The sequence below is a fragment of the Emydura macquarii genome, unplaced genomic scaffold (genome assembly GCF_026122565.2).
Source record: "Emydura macquarii macquarii isolate MOO-44397 ecotype Brisbane River unplaced genomic scaffold, CSIRO-AGI_Emac_v2 contig_320, whole genome shotgun sequence".
In the NCBI taxonomy this organism is placed as follows: Eukaryota; Metazoa; Chordata; order Testudines; family Chelidae; genus Emydura; species Emydura macquarii.
The window spans coordinates 15167927-15181403 of NW_027130457.1; the positions used below are offsets into that span (position 1 = coordinate 15167927).

General features: G+C 39.8%; 1 protein-coding gene across 2 annotated transcripts in view; it reads right to left on the minus strand.

The window, feature by feature from the left end:
- The window catches only part of LOC137140967 (solute carrier family 12 member 7), a 246385-nt gene that overhangs the window by 177341 nt on the left and 55567 nt on the right, over positions 1-13477 (minus strand). Inside the window, exon 1 of one of the 2 annotated variants that reach the window (XM_067529736.1) lies at positions 9836-9950. The exons of the other annotated variant lie outside the window; for it this stretch is intronic. Within the exon in view, the coding sequence (XP_067385837.1) occupies positions 9836-9875 (40 nt within the window). The 5' untranslated portion in view covers positions 9876-9950. Of the gene's footprint in view, positions 1-9835; positions 9951-13477 lie in introns of those variants that run through there. 2 annotated transcript variants of the gene reach the window in all.

The following is a 13477-nucleotide window of genomic DNA, read 5'->3' on the forward strand; positions in this document are numbered from 1 at the left end:
GGACTTGTGTATGTCCAATCTTTCTGAATAGTCCTGAACCTGTTCCTTCAGCACTGAGGGATGTTCACCTCCTCCCCATTCTGTGCTGCCCAGTGCAGTAGTCTGGGAGCTGACCTTGTCTGTGAAGACAGAGGGGAAAAAAGGCATTGAGTACCTCAGCTTTCTCCATATCCTCTGTCACTAGGTTGCCTCCCCCATTCTGTAAGGGGTCCACACTTTTCCTAATATTCCTCTTGTTGGTAACATACCTCTAGAAATCCTTCTTGTCCCTCTTCACGTTCCTTGCTAGCTGCAACTCCAGTTGCGTTTTGGCCTTCCTGATTTCATTCCTGCAAGTTCCAGCAGTATTTTTATAGTCTTCCATAATCATCTGACCAAGCTCCCACTTCTTGTAAACTTCTTTTTTGTGTTTAAGTTCACCAAAGACTTCTTTGTTAAGCCAACCTGGGCACCTACCATATTTGCTATTCTTTCTGCACATCGGCATGGTTTGTTTCTGCACCCTCATTAAGGTTTCTTTAAAATACAACCAGCTCTCTTGGATTTCTTTCCCACTCATATTAGCCTCCCAGGGGATTTCACTAGGTATGTCAAGGAGATGGGGCCGCTCTTTCTTTCTCCCATTTATAACCCTATAGCATGTTCTCAATGTGTACAGAATCCTACACCTGCACTGTCATTCACACACAGTGCTATGCCCTCTGTGCTGCTTTATTGCCCTGGGGAATTTTAGCAGCTTGGTGGCACACATCACAGTGTACCAAAGGCTCACTCAGGACTCTCTGAAGATAATGTCCCAGAGGGTGAATACATGTTAACATCTGGTAAGGATTTGGTGGTATGTCTGGAGTAGGCACAGAGGGTGAGTGTATGTGGTGCCCAACTAGATTGTGTTCATTGACCCTGATCTAAATTCGATGTTTATCCCAGAGAAGACAAGGCCTAAGAGTTTTCCACCAGATTATTGCTGTGCATTTTTCACACTGCTGAGGAAGGGTACAATCCTCTGATCGCTCATGAAGATTCAGGGCATTGCCCAAAGGAGGCAGAGTTAATGTTATGTGGAAATGTAGTGTGAGACACATTATCTTAATTCTCTATCTCCCTCTTTTCAAAGGTTTACATTTGATTTACCTTATTTCCTGTTTCTCCGAGGTGCACTTCACATTCTGGTAATATCAGTCATCTTTAGCTCTGCATTAACAAAGCTTTAGGGATGAATTTTACTTTGTTTTGAGGAAGTAATGGTTGTGAAGCAGAGGCCTCTGTTATTTAAAGACATTTAAATATTTACATGGCACCAACGGGGGGCTGTGTTTCAGGGGAAAATGATGGGTCTTCCTGAGAAGTCTCATTGCCTCTCAGCCATCAGCCCTGCTCTCCTCCTGGCTTCTATCTGACCCCAGAAGAATTCAAGGTGCTATAGGGAGGGCAGAAGGTGGTAGCCAATGGGCTGTGAGGAGCACATTTAACAGGTGGAAGCAGCAAGAGGATGGGAGGACAGGGAAGCTGAGACCCAGACTTGCTATTCTACTTTGGGGTTTAGTGTACAGGAGAAGGGCTTTCCACAACCCTCTCTGCCGCATGGTAAGATTGTAGAGGTGGAAAATGGCCCATTCATTTCAATGAGATGTTCCCAGCTGAATGAGAACAGCTCATGAAGATGAATAAAGCCCGAAACAATAGCTCTGAGACATGCACACGACATTCATCTCAATGAATGTTCTCATCCCACTTCTTCCATATCAGTGCTTGGATACAGTGACATGGGCCACACATGCCATTCTAATCCCTGGCCTATACTACAGAATTACTTCAGTACAACTGTGTCACTCAGGTAAGCGACATATTTATACTGACCTAAGCGCCAGTGTAGACAGCACTATGTTGGCGGGAAAGCTCTAATGAACCACCTCTGTGAGAAGCGGTAGCTAAACCAATGGGAGGAGATCTCTCTCATCGGCTTAGAGCATTTTAAGTGTAGGCCTTTCCTCAGTTCTTCATCCCCATCTCAACCCTGTGTCCATTCAATGGACCAAGCATACCCATTCTCAGCTTCTCAACCCAATCTCACTATGTGCCTAAACAATGGTCATGCGTATTCTTGGCTCCCCACACCAGTTTCAGCACTGTGTGTCTGTACCATGTACTAAATATGCCTCTTCCCAGTGCCCAGCAAAGACCCAGTCCATCATGCCTAATGCTGTCCAGAACTTCAGTAAGCCTATTTCAGCGGAGTACTGATTTATCCTGGCTGGGAATCTTACACTGGCCTCTTTGGTACCATTTTCAGTGTGGCATAGCCCTCCTACATCATCCGAGCCCCAAACCAACCATCCCAGTCACAATACAGCCCATCCAAACTATCTGAAGCTGGGACTTGGAAATGGGTGGATAGCACTGGGAGTACTGAATTTGCTCAAAGTTGCACATGCCACTGACACTTCCACTGTGGCCTGAAACACCAAGAAAAAGGTGAAGTAAAACACTAATGTACACGAACTGCAAACTCCAGAGGTTAGGCTTTAAATGGGTGGTCCTTGTGATCAAGGGGAAAGTACTTGTTCCTCAAAGCCATCATGTGAGGACATTATTTAGTGCGTGTCACTTTACAAAGAGTTTCTGAGGAAGCAGTAGCCCTCACAGAGGTCAGAATAGAGGTGCTAAAGTTTTTAGTGTGCAATAACTTAAAATATTTCTAAACATATCCTTGATGTAGTTCAATTGCTTATCCCAGAGGAAGTCCATGATAGATTTTTCCCTACTGCTGCATCAGAACTGTTGTAAGAATCTGAAAATGTTATAAGCAGTCATTTTAGAGGGGTTGTAGGGAAGCCATTGACCAAATGACCCCAAAACTGCTTGAATTTTGCCTCAGCATCACATTGGTAGCTCATATTCAGTTGCTTGGCCTCTATGGTCACTTTCAGTATTCTAGTGAGTGCTCCAATGTTTTGCTTTCAAACACTGCAAAGGAATGTAGGTCTGATACACAGCCTTATTAAAAAGGATTTGCAATCTTTTTTGTAGTCTATGGTTTTATAACTTCGTTGGTTTTTTTTGTTTGTTTGGTTTTTTTTTTAAAGTCATAGGTGCTGGAACTAAGGGTGGTGGGGGTGCAGTACTTCCTGGCTTGAAGTAGTTTCCATTATATACAGGGCCAGCACAGTGGTTGCATGATCTCTAGATTATTCTTCGGCATGGTATTTTTGGAGATCTTTCTAGTCCATCATGAAAGAAATTTTCAGATTATGTGTTGTAACTTGATCTTTCAGCACTAACAAATGAGTCTATGCTAAACTACAGGGCTTAAGATCAACATTTAAAAGTTTGTCAAAGAGGAAAGTAACATTAGAGAGAGAATGTGCATTAACTAACAATGAAGGAGGGGATGAAATTAATGATGGCTCAAAATTAGTTGAGATTACTAAACTTTAAAAAAACAAAAAAAATCACTATCTATTGTGTAATTAAATGGATGTTAGCAGCATGGATCTATAATGAACAAATGTTGGCAGTCAACTCTTACAAATTGTGCAGATGGGCTTGCGTTTATGTGCACTGAAGGTTTTATACAAATAGTTATAATAAATACAAAGGATTAACTTGGAAGGAGGTTCTAGTGTGTTGCTATAAGGATTTGAGAGCGTAAACATTACTTCAATGAAATTCAATGAGGTACTCAAGTTTGTGAGACTCTGCCCCCCTCAGAAATATAAAAGAGTAAATACAAGAGGAGCTAAGATTACCCACCAGTTGGAAGAGAAGGACATCCAGCACAACAGACACACAGGTACAAAATGGCTCCTTGAGGGCAGCAGTTGCCTGTATCTGCACAAATAAAGGACCACCAACTCCTCAAAGGGTATCCTGGGAAAAAGGTCCTAGCAAAGTGCAACCCTAGGGAGATTTGATAAGATCAAAGCATTCACAGCATGTGTGTGTAACAACCAATATGGACCTACTGGGTAACCATTGTAGACAAAGGAAAGATTCTCACAGACAAGTGGGATTAAATGGCAGAATGAATGACCACACTGGGGTACTGCCATTCACTAAAAAAAAATAGAGAGTTGGAAAAAAAAAATGGGAAAGTTTTAAGTGTAATTTAAACACTATTTGTGGTGTGACAGTACATCCTTAGTTTTTCACAGCAGAGAAACATTACAGGCGGTCATTCTTCAGTGCTCTTGCAGCCTGAAATTTCCAGGGCTGGGCTGTCTATGAGGATAATTATCCACTGAATATACTTGGGGCAGCAGCCTCCTCCCCCACCTATGTCCACTGGTGTCAGAACGAGCTTGCTCTTGCCTTTTTAACATCACATGCGAAGGTGAGGGGCACATCATGATGAAATCTGCAGCATCTTCAGACATAAGCACAGAGCTTGAGAGCGTCCATCCTCCCACCAACTGAGCCTGTTTTGTTTCAGGAATGAAAAAATGCAGCAGAGGCTCCCAGCCCTGCTATTGGCTCTGCCAAAATACACCTCTGCATTCTTATTGGCTGAGTAAAGAATAGGCCAGTGAAGGAAGGGGGGGACAGGAGCAAGCAAGGTCATTGCTTCTGGCTGGTGAGGGAAGGGAGGAGAGACGCAAGCAGCGTTGCTCCCAGCTGTTACGAAAATTAGAAGGGGGGAGCTTCTGACCCCTTCCCCAGCTCTCCCTAAATGGGCCCTGTTAACTATGTTGCTCAGGAGTGTGAAAAATATACACCTCTGAACAGCATAGTTAAGCCAATCTAACTCCCCATGTAGACCGCGGTAGGTCAATGGAAGAATTCTTCCATCAACCCAGCTGCCACCTCTTGCGAAGGTGGATAACCCTCCTGTTGGTGTAGACAGTGTCTACGCTGAAGCACTACAGAGGAGCAGCTGCAGTTGTGCCCCTGTAGCATTTCAAGTCTAGACAAGCCTTTAGTCTGCCTAAACCATTGGCCTCTATATAGGGGTAATTCAGTAAAATGTGCTATACAGTAGGTCAGAGGCCCTAAATGCTATGAAATCTAGTTAGAATTTCTGTTTCAGGTTTGAATACTGGTTATTCTTTTTCTGTCTGGTGGTGAAAAAGTTCAGCCCCCCCACCACTTACTCATAGTTTGGAAGTATTTAAGGAAAATTCTAGACTTCTTATAGGAAATAATTTTAAAAATGGGTGGAGATAATGAATTGTGCATGCTCCTTCACTCCAATAGGTGACGAACTTTCCCCTTGATTTTTTTAAATTGTCTAATGTGAAGTTAAAACTTTTTTTTTTTTTAAATATGTACATTGTGATGGAATCCAGAACCCCAGTTCTGGCAATTTACTGCAATATCCTTGGGAGACCTTACTGAATTAAGTTTAAGTACCTTTGGGGTTCATTGTATTAAATGCAAAGTTTGTGTATTATTGTAGGCTGGGATTGTATGTAACTTCTCTTGAGGAGGAAATGTGACATGAGGACTGGGAGTTCAAAGGACTATATTGAAAATGTGCCAAAGAATTGACTTTTGTGACAATAAGTGTTAAGTGGATTTCCTGGGGATTACCTAAAGAGAGATTAATGCAAATTCCCCACCTCCGGTTATGCAAAAACCCAGCGTTCTGCAGCTACACCATAAAGGAGTAGGTGATTGTCTGCTGATTACCTGTTCCCAGAGACTGCAGAAAAAAGATCCAAACTGTATAAAGAAATAGGCTGATCTGCCCAGTGTCTGTTCTGGTTCTGAATCTGAGACAGTTATGAAATTTTAACCATCAGGAAAACCTAGCTGTGTGTTTTGAAGTACTGACATCTTCTAGAGCCCAAGGTTGGAGTTGGGGCAACCTCTGCTAAGCTTTTTAGCATGCATGTAGATTATTTTATTGTTTAAATATGTTTTCACTGTAATACTTTCTGCTAAAGAATAAATGTGCTTGCTAAGAAAGAGCTGTGTGGTAATCAATATGGGCAATTATGCTGTTCATCACCTTGGAGAGAGAGCAAAGTGCAAACACTGGTCTATTTGGTGGTCTGGCTTGCTGGGTATATCATAAAACATCATTAAAACAACTGGATCAGGAGGGAGAGAGATGTGGGTCTCTGCCTAAGATAGAGGATTGCTCGGAGCCAAAAAACTTGAAGTAGGTGCCAAGAAGTGCCAAGGGCACCACGGAAAGGAAATACAGGTGCAGTTACCCTTGAACTGTGACAGGCCCTACTATGAGAGGTGCTATACAAACACACATGAAGATAGTCTCTGCCCCAAAAAACTCAGGGTGTAGGTAACAAAAGTGTTTCTGTATGATTATGAATGAACATATTCATAAAACCCTAATAAAAAGAATGTATTCATTCCCTCAGATTCCATCATTCCAGTCCCAGCAAAACTGAGCAAAGGAAGGCTACTAGTGAAAATAATTTTGCAGTCTAAGGATGACTTTTTTTTTCCTTAGAAAAAAAGTTGTCCGCCCCCCCCAGACATCTCGATTAAAAAACTTTAAGCCATTTGTTTTTAGTTAAGAATAGAATTCTGCTGATTAAATTTTGCAACTCCCATTATTTATCAAAGTAAATGAGCGATTAATTAAGGGCCTCTCCCTACACTCCCCCTTTTCTGTAAATATCCCTCTGTCCTTGGTCCTCTCTACTCTTAACTCTAGGTGCTCATATCTGCAAATGTGGCTTTAACTATCTTTATGCTGTTAATTCACAAATTTATCTCCCTTCATCCAATCTAATATATTAGCCTGTCTCTCAACATCTCTTTGTGGGTATCCCAGTTGTCTTCTTAAACAGAAGATGGTGAAAACTAAGCTCTTGATCTTCCCTCCCAAACACCCAAGCGTTACCTTCTCTCCATCACCATGGACACCAGACACACACACATCTTTCCAGTCAGAGGCTAGAACCAGGGTGTCATCTTTGACTCTGCCCTCAACTGTATCCACATATTCAAGACATTTCTAAATCTCACTACTTGCCACTCCACCCCCACTTTTCTTTTCAAATACAATATCTCTAAAATCCAGCCCTTTCTCTTTGTCTACAGCCAAAACTCTCATCCACACCCTCATCATTTCATATCTTAACTATTGCATCTTCCTCTTTTCTGTTCTTAAAGTACTGCAACCTTCCTCCATTCAAGTCTATTAAGAATGCTGCTGATGCTGCAAAAATCATCTTCTTGGCTCATCACTCTGACCACATCATCCCCTATTGTGTCTCTCTACACTGGCTCCCCCTTCACCTCTGCATTAAATAAAAGCTTCTTGTCTTTATTTTTAAGACCCTTCCTAATTTAGCCCCATTTTACCTAACTGACCTAGTAACCTATTGTGATGAATTATACCTTCACTCTGCCAGCATTCCCAGTCATGGCTACCCACCAGTCAGCTTCTCCAATAAGCATCTCTGTGCTTTCATCCACACTACAGTACTCCTTAGTGGAGGGGAAAACTCTCTGACAAAATCCAAACAGCCAAACATTATCCTCTTTCAGACTCATCTTTTCAAAGCCCAGCCTGATGAACAGGAATCCTAGAAACCCACTTGCCATGGAAAAACGTAGAATTTGTGTTTTTGCAGATAATCTTTTGTTTTTGCATTTCTTGAAAAAATAAAAACATACAATATAGCCCCATTTATCCAAGCCTCCATTATCCAGCTTTCCATATTAACCAAACTGGGGCTAACAGGCTGAGCCCTGCCACGCGGGGCTGAAACGCTCCAAATTATCCAATCTGGCCCTGGTCCCAATTAGATTGGATAAACAGGGTTCCACTGTATATATCAATAAAACATGTTCAACTAATATATTATGGTAGGAAAACTAAAGTTCAGCATTTCAGTTTAATTGCAGAAAAACATTAATTTTTATGGTTCTTTTATTGGAGAATATTGGGGTTTTTTAATCACAGAAAATTAGAATCCCTCCTGATGATCATGGCGAGGTAGGTGACAAGCTATGACTATTTCTTTTCCTCTTCTTTCTTTTTCCTACTCCCTTCTCCAAGCCCCAGCCATTAAAAGACAAAACAAAACAAAAACCTTTACTTTTAACATAGCTATGCCAGTTCTTCACCAGATTTATTTGCTTATATATTGTATCCCATCTACTATCCTTCCCCTGTTTGTGCTTTTTAGATTGTAAACCCTTCCAGGCAGAGATTATCTGTGTTTGTACTGCCCACCAACAATGAGAACTCACTCCTGTATGGGGTATTTGGTGCTACCTTAATTAATTAAGAAGACAACATTTCTATTTCAGCTTTATAGTGCTGCTAAACATCATTTGGATCTAAGGAATGAGCTCATCAGCATGAATCAGATTTGGAATTTAAGTGCGTTCAGCTGAGGATAGAGTTGCACAAACAGCCTAAGGTTTTATCTGCTCTGTTGGTTTTTGATTGTTGTTTAGTGTTTTAAATATGCCGCTATTTTGCTCCTCAAAATAGTTAGCAAAGGTTCTTCACTACAAATTTTTCCAGTACATTTTTATGTTTGGTGAAAATCTATATTGGTGTAACGTTTTTGTTAATATACTTGCTTACGCAAAAACATTATTTTGGTAAATCAAGGATTGCTCTAAATAAGTTTTAGTAAGAATTTATTATAACAAAGCAAATTTCTCTATGTACTTTTTTAAAAAAGCAAAAATTAAAAAATTAAAAAACAGAATGGTGCAGACTTAATGTTGAATTAATATACCCCCTCTATCCCAATATTCACACCCTTACAGCATTCCACATTATAATTAAAAATTGGCTTCCTTGTAAACGTAATCATTTTCTTTTTAATGTTACAAGGTTTTACCTTTTAGCAGTCCTGGCTATGAACAATAAATCCTGGTCCTGAATTATCAGTTTTTGAAACCTCAAAACACATTTAAAGGAATCTGTTTGTACATCAGATGTACAACATGGTGTTTCCTTTTCCCCTTTTTCTCTGTATATTTATTGTTTAAACACTGTAAAAATAAAGAAACATTTAAAAACTAAATGCAGTTTGAAATATAAGCTAACAAAAGGAAATTTAATGTTGTGACAGAAATTGTACTCCTATCTCACTTCATTTTGACTAGATATTTCTGATCCCAAACACATTTTTATGATGTTAGATGCCTGATACCTTTGAGGGTCCAGGCACGATAGAGCAAATTATAGGCAGGCTTAGCACAACATTGAAATTCAAAGTTACGTTTGTGTCCTAACCTAAACTATTTTTTCCATTTAACTATATATTGAATTAATCTGTACAATTATAGTGTAACGAACCAAAACTCAAAATGGCAATTACCAGGTATAAATTTCCAAATGTAAAACAAAACAAAAAAAAAGCACTTAAAAACATTTTCTTCAGAAAATGTATAGTTAAAATGTATCTTTTTTGGTGTATCTATTTTATTTGTGTTAATTTATGAACATTGGAATGAAGAGATTTCACCAATCCAGTGCAAGCTATTCAAGTTAAAGTTAAATTACTTTACAAAGATAGTTCCATATAATCTAATGTTTTTACTTTTATATATATAAAATAAAGCACATATTAAAATGTATCTTGCACTATTTTATCAGTGACTAGCATTGTTTACTTAAATTATACTGAAAAGCAGAATTAGGAATACTTAAGCTGCCTCTCTCTAAGCCTTTTACATAATGAAGGATTCTGATCCTGCACCGCTCAACCATCTTGTCAACATAGTAACTAAAATTAAAAATTTAGTAATTTAAGAAACTAATTAATATTAAAATCAAGAACATTATACTTTCAATGAAAATACTCTGTAAAAACTCTTAATCCTTTGAAATACCTCCTAAAACTGTATCAACTGTCAAATACTTTTATTTTTTATATATTTTAAATAAAAGACTCACCTGGGCTTGGCCCACCTTCCTCATAATCCTGTTCATTCATAATCAAATTAAATAAAACCTGCTGGCTCTTCAGGTGTCAAGAAATGAAAGAGCAGTTGTCCCCTCTCCGTTTTGTGCTAGACCTCAAATCCTCTGTCTCAGTAGTAGTGGATTAATCCAGAGGCAAGTAAGTCATGCAGTTTAAAGTATGCATATGACACAAAGCCAAGCTGCAGCAGCAGTACCCTCCAACAGAATTAAGCTCCGTGATCTTTATCAATGATAAAGACACTTGATGTCAGTAACTTAGGCCCTGCCCTTATCACTGACGGTAGTGTTTGAGTAGGAAGATTTAAACTGCATCTGTAGCCAACTATACTTGTTTCCACCAACAGAAATTTTATTTTAGAAAATATTTCCATTAAGAAAATATAAGAACATAACACTGGACAGGACCTTCTGGGTCACTGAATCCAGTCCCCTGCTATCACAAGCAACCACATAATATAATATTTATGTATATAATATAGAAAATATCTTTGTGTACATGTTCAATGAATGATATTAATATAACCCAAAGGTTATTTCAGTATGCATAAGCTAATTTATTTTTGAGTCAAATATTGAATCAAAAGTTTACTTCATGTTAAAGAGATTATAGTTCAAATTTATGCTTGATTAAAACGTTTTTTTTTGTAAACATAGTTTACTTTAACAGCAAGCACTATTCTGGCTTTAAGTTTCTACATGAAGTCATTTTGTATGTATTAAACAAATACTCAACAACTTTAAACAACTGAGGACAACTTCTTGAGGTGTTGTTTAATACTTTGAAAAGGTTCCTATGGCCAAGTCTTACATTTAAATATTAAATCCAACTTTTTCTTCAATCACAAATAATCATTAACCCCATATACACTATAACAGCTTTGTTGTTAATAAATTCACATAGAGGCTTTTTCAAATGGGAAATTTAGAATAATTTACAATACATCTCTGGAAGGCTGAAATCTAAAATGGTTGATGAGACTATATGAGCACAGAAACAGATTTCACAGGGTAAAACAAAATTAAAAATGTAACTTGCTAATTGGAATACATTTTTGCAGACACTACATAAAGCATCTGTGAGAAGGACATTGGAGTACAGTGGTCATGAACCATATTTTCGCATTGATGCAATAGAACCTGTTTTTAAGCCAGATAAAAGAAGTAAATCTGGCAGATATTATTTGAGGCACAGAATGATCAATCTGGGCTTTTTTGCATAATATTAAAAAGCTTGTCTGCTTACAGTTATGAGTTTTCATCTGAGCAGTTAAAAGATTTAAGATATATGCCTCTCATACCTCTATCTTCTCAGAAGTAACACCAAAATAATGAAAGATCCTATGTCACACGGTAGATAGGTGCCCTCATTCCAAGAGACAAGTTAGTACAATAAGTACATACAATAGCACCGATTCTACGACAACTCCCTCTCTAATCTCTGTGTCATGGTAATGCCTATTGAGGCCTGCAGGAGAGCATATACCAGCATGAAATTAATCAAAGTGTTATAATCTGCGGGAAAAGGAATTCTGTCCAGTCTGACAAACAACAAAGTATTCCAATGCACCTAAAAAAACGTTACAGGCCTATAGGGCCAAATTACATTTGGAAGTATGCTGGAGTAGATATCATAGGCCCATCTACAAAAACATTTCTGTACCCAAATGCTGTTGATAGAATTATTAGCAACACAATATACCTGTATATGAAGACATTAGTCCTAATGAAACCTCAGCTGGTGCAAAGTGTTGCAGGGTCTCTCTCTCTCTACCAAGATAGGCTTCTGTAAACTCATTAGCCTTGTCCTCCATTCTCTACATCAGCTTCCCATAGAATATCAATCAAATTCAAGGTCTCAGTCCTTATCTTCAAAGTGACCAACAGCCTGGGTCACAGAATATCTAAAAGACGGCCTAAAGATTTAGCATGAAGACTAGCATCAATAATTTCACTCCTTGGACAAAATGGCACTCCCTACAACAAGGGCAAAGCTTGTGAGTATGGGAGAATAATTATAGAATCATAGAAGATTAGGATTGGAAGGGACCTCAGAAGGTCACCTAGTTCAACCCCCTGCTCAAAGCAGGACCAATCCCAACTAAATCATCCCAGCCAGGGCTTTATTAAGCCACACCTCAAAAACCAATAAGAATGGAGACTCCATCAATTCCCTAGGTAATTCCAGTGCTTCACTGCCCCCCTAGTGAAAAATAATATACAATGTAGACCTCCTCCACTGCAACTTGAGACCACAGTTCCTTGCTCCATCATCTGCCACCAGAGAACAGCCATCATCTTTGGAATCCCCTTTCAGGTAGTTGAAGGCTACTATCAAGTCCCACCTCACTCTTCTCTTTTGCTGATTAAATAAGACCAGATCCCTCAGCCTCACCTCATAAGTCATGTGCCCCAGTCCCTTAATCATTTTTGTTGCCCTCTGTTGTACTCTCTCCCATTTGTCCACATTTCTTCTGAAGTGGAGGGCCCAAAGCTGAACACAATACTCCAGATGTGGCCTCACCAGTACCAATTAGAGGGGAATAATCACTTCCTTTGATCTGCTGGCAATGCTCCTACAAATGTAGTCCAATATGCCGTTAGCCTTCTTGGCAATAAGGGCACACTGTTGACTCACAACCAGCTTTTTGTCCACTGTAACCCCCAGGCTCTTTTCTGCAGAGCTGCTGCTTAGCCGGGTAGTCCCCAGTCTGTAGAAGTGCATGGGATTCTTCCACCCTAAGTGCAGGTCTCTGCTCTTGTCCTTGTTGAACCTCATCAGATTTCTTTTGGACCAAGCCTCCAATTTCTTAGTTCACTTTGTATCCTATCCCTACCCTCCAGTGTATCTACCACTCCCCCTGAGCTTAGTGTATTCTGCAAACTTGCTAAAGGTGCAATCAACTCCATCCTCCAGATCATTAATGAAGCTCCAGAACCGACCCCTGGGGCACTGTTTCTTACTGGCTGCCAACTAGACATCGAGCCGTTGATCACTACCCATTGAGCCTGATGACGTAGCCAGATTTCTATACAAACCTATAGTCCATCATCCAACCCATACTTCCTTATCTTGCTGGAAAAAATACTGTGGGAGACCGTATTGAAAGCTTTGCTAAATCAAGATATATCATGTCCACAGAGTCAGTCATCTCAACATAGAAGGCAATCAAGTTGGTCAAGCATGATTTGCCATCAGTGAATCCATGCTAACTGTTTCTGATCACCTTCCTCTCTTCCAAGAGCTTCAAAATGGATTTCTTGACGACCTGCTCCATGATTTTCTGGGGACTGAGGTGAGGCTGACCGGTCTGTAGATCCTCCTCCTTCCCTTTTTCAAAGATGGGCATTATACATTTGCCTTTTTCCAATCTTCCAGGATCTCTGATTACCACGATTTTTCAAAGATAATGGCCAATGGCTCTGCAGTCACATCAACCAACTCCCTAAGCACCCTCAGATGCATTGCATCTGGTCCTGTGGACTTGTGCACGTCCAGGTTTTCTAAATAGTCCTGAACCTGTTCTTTCACCACTGAGGGCTGCTCACTTCCTCCCCATTCTGTGCTACCCAGTGCAGTAGCCTGGGAGCTGACTTTGTCTGTGAAGACAGAGG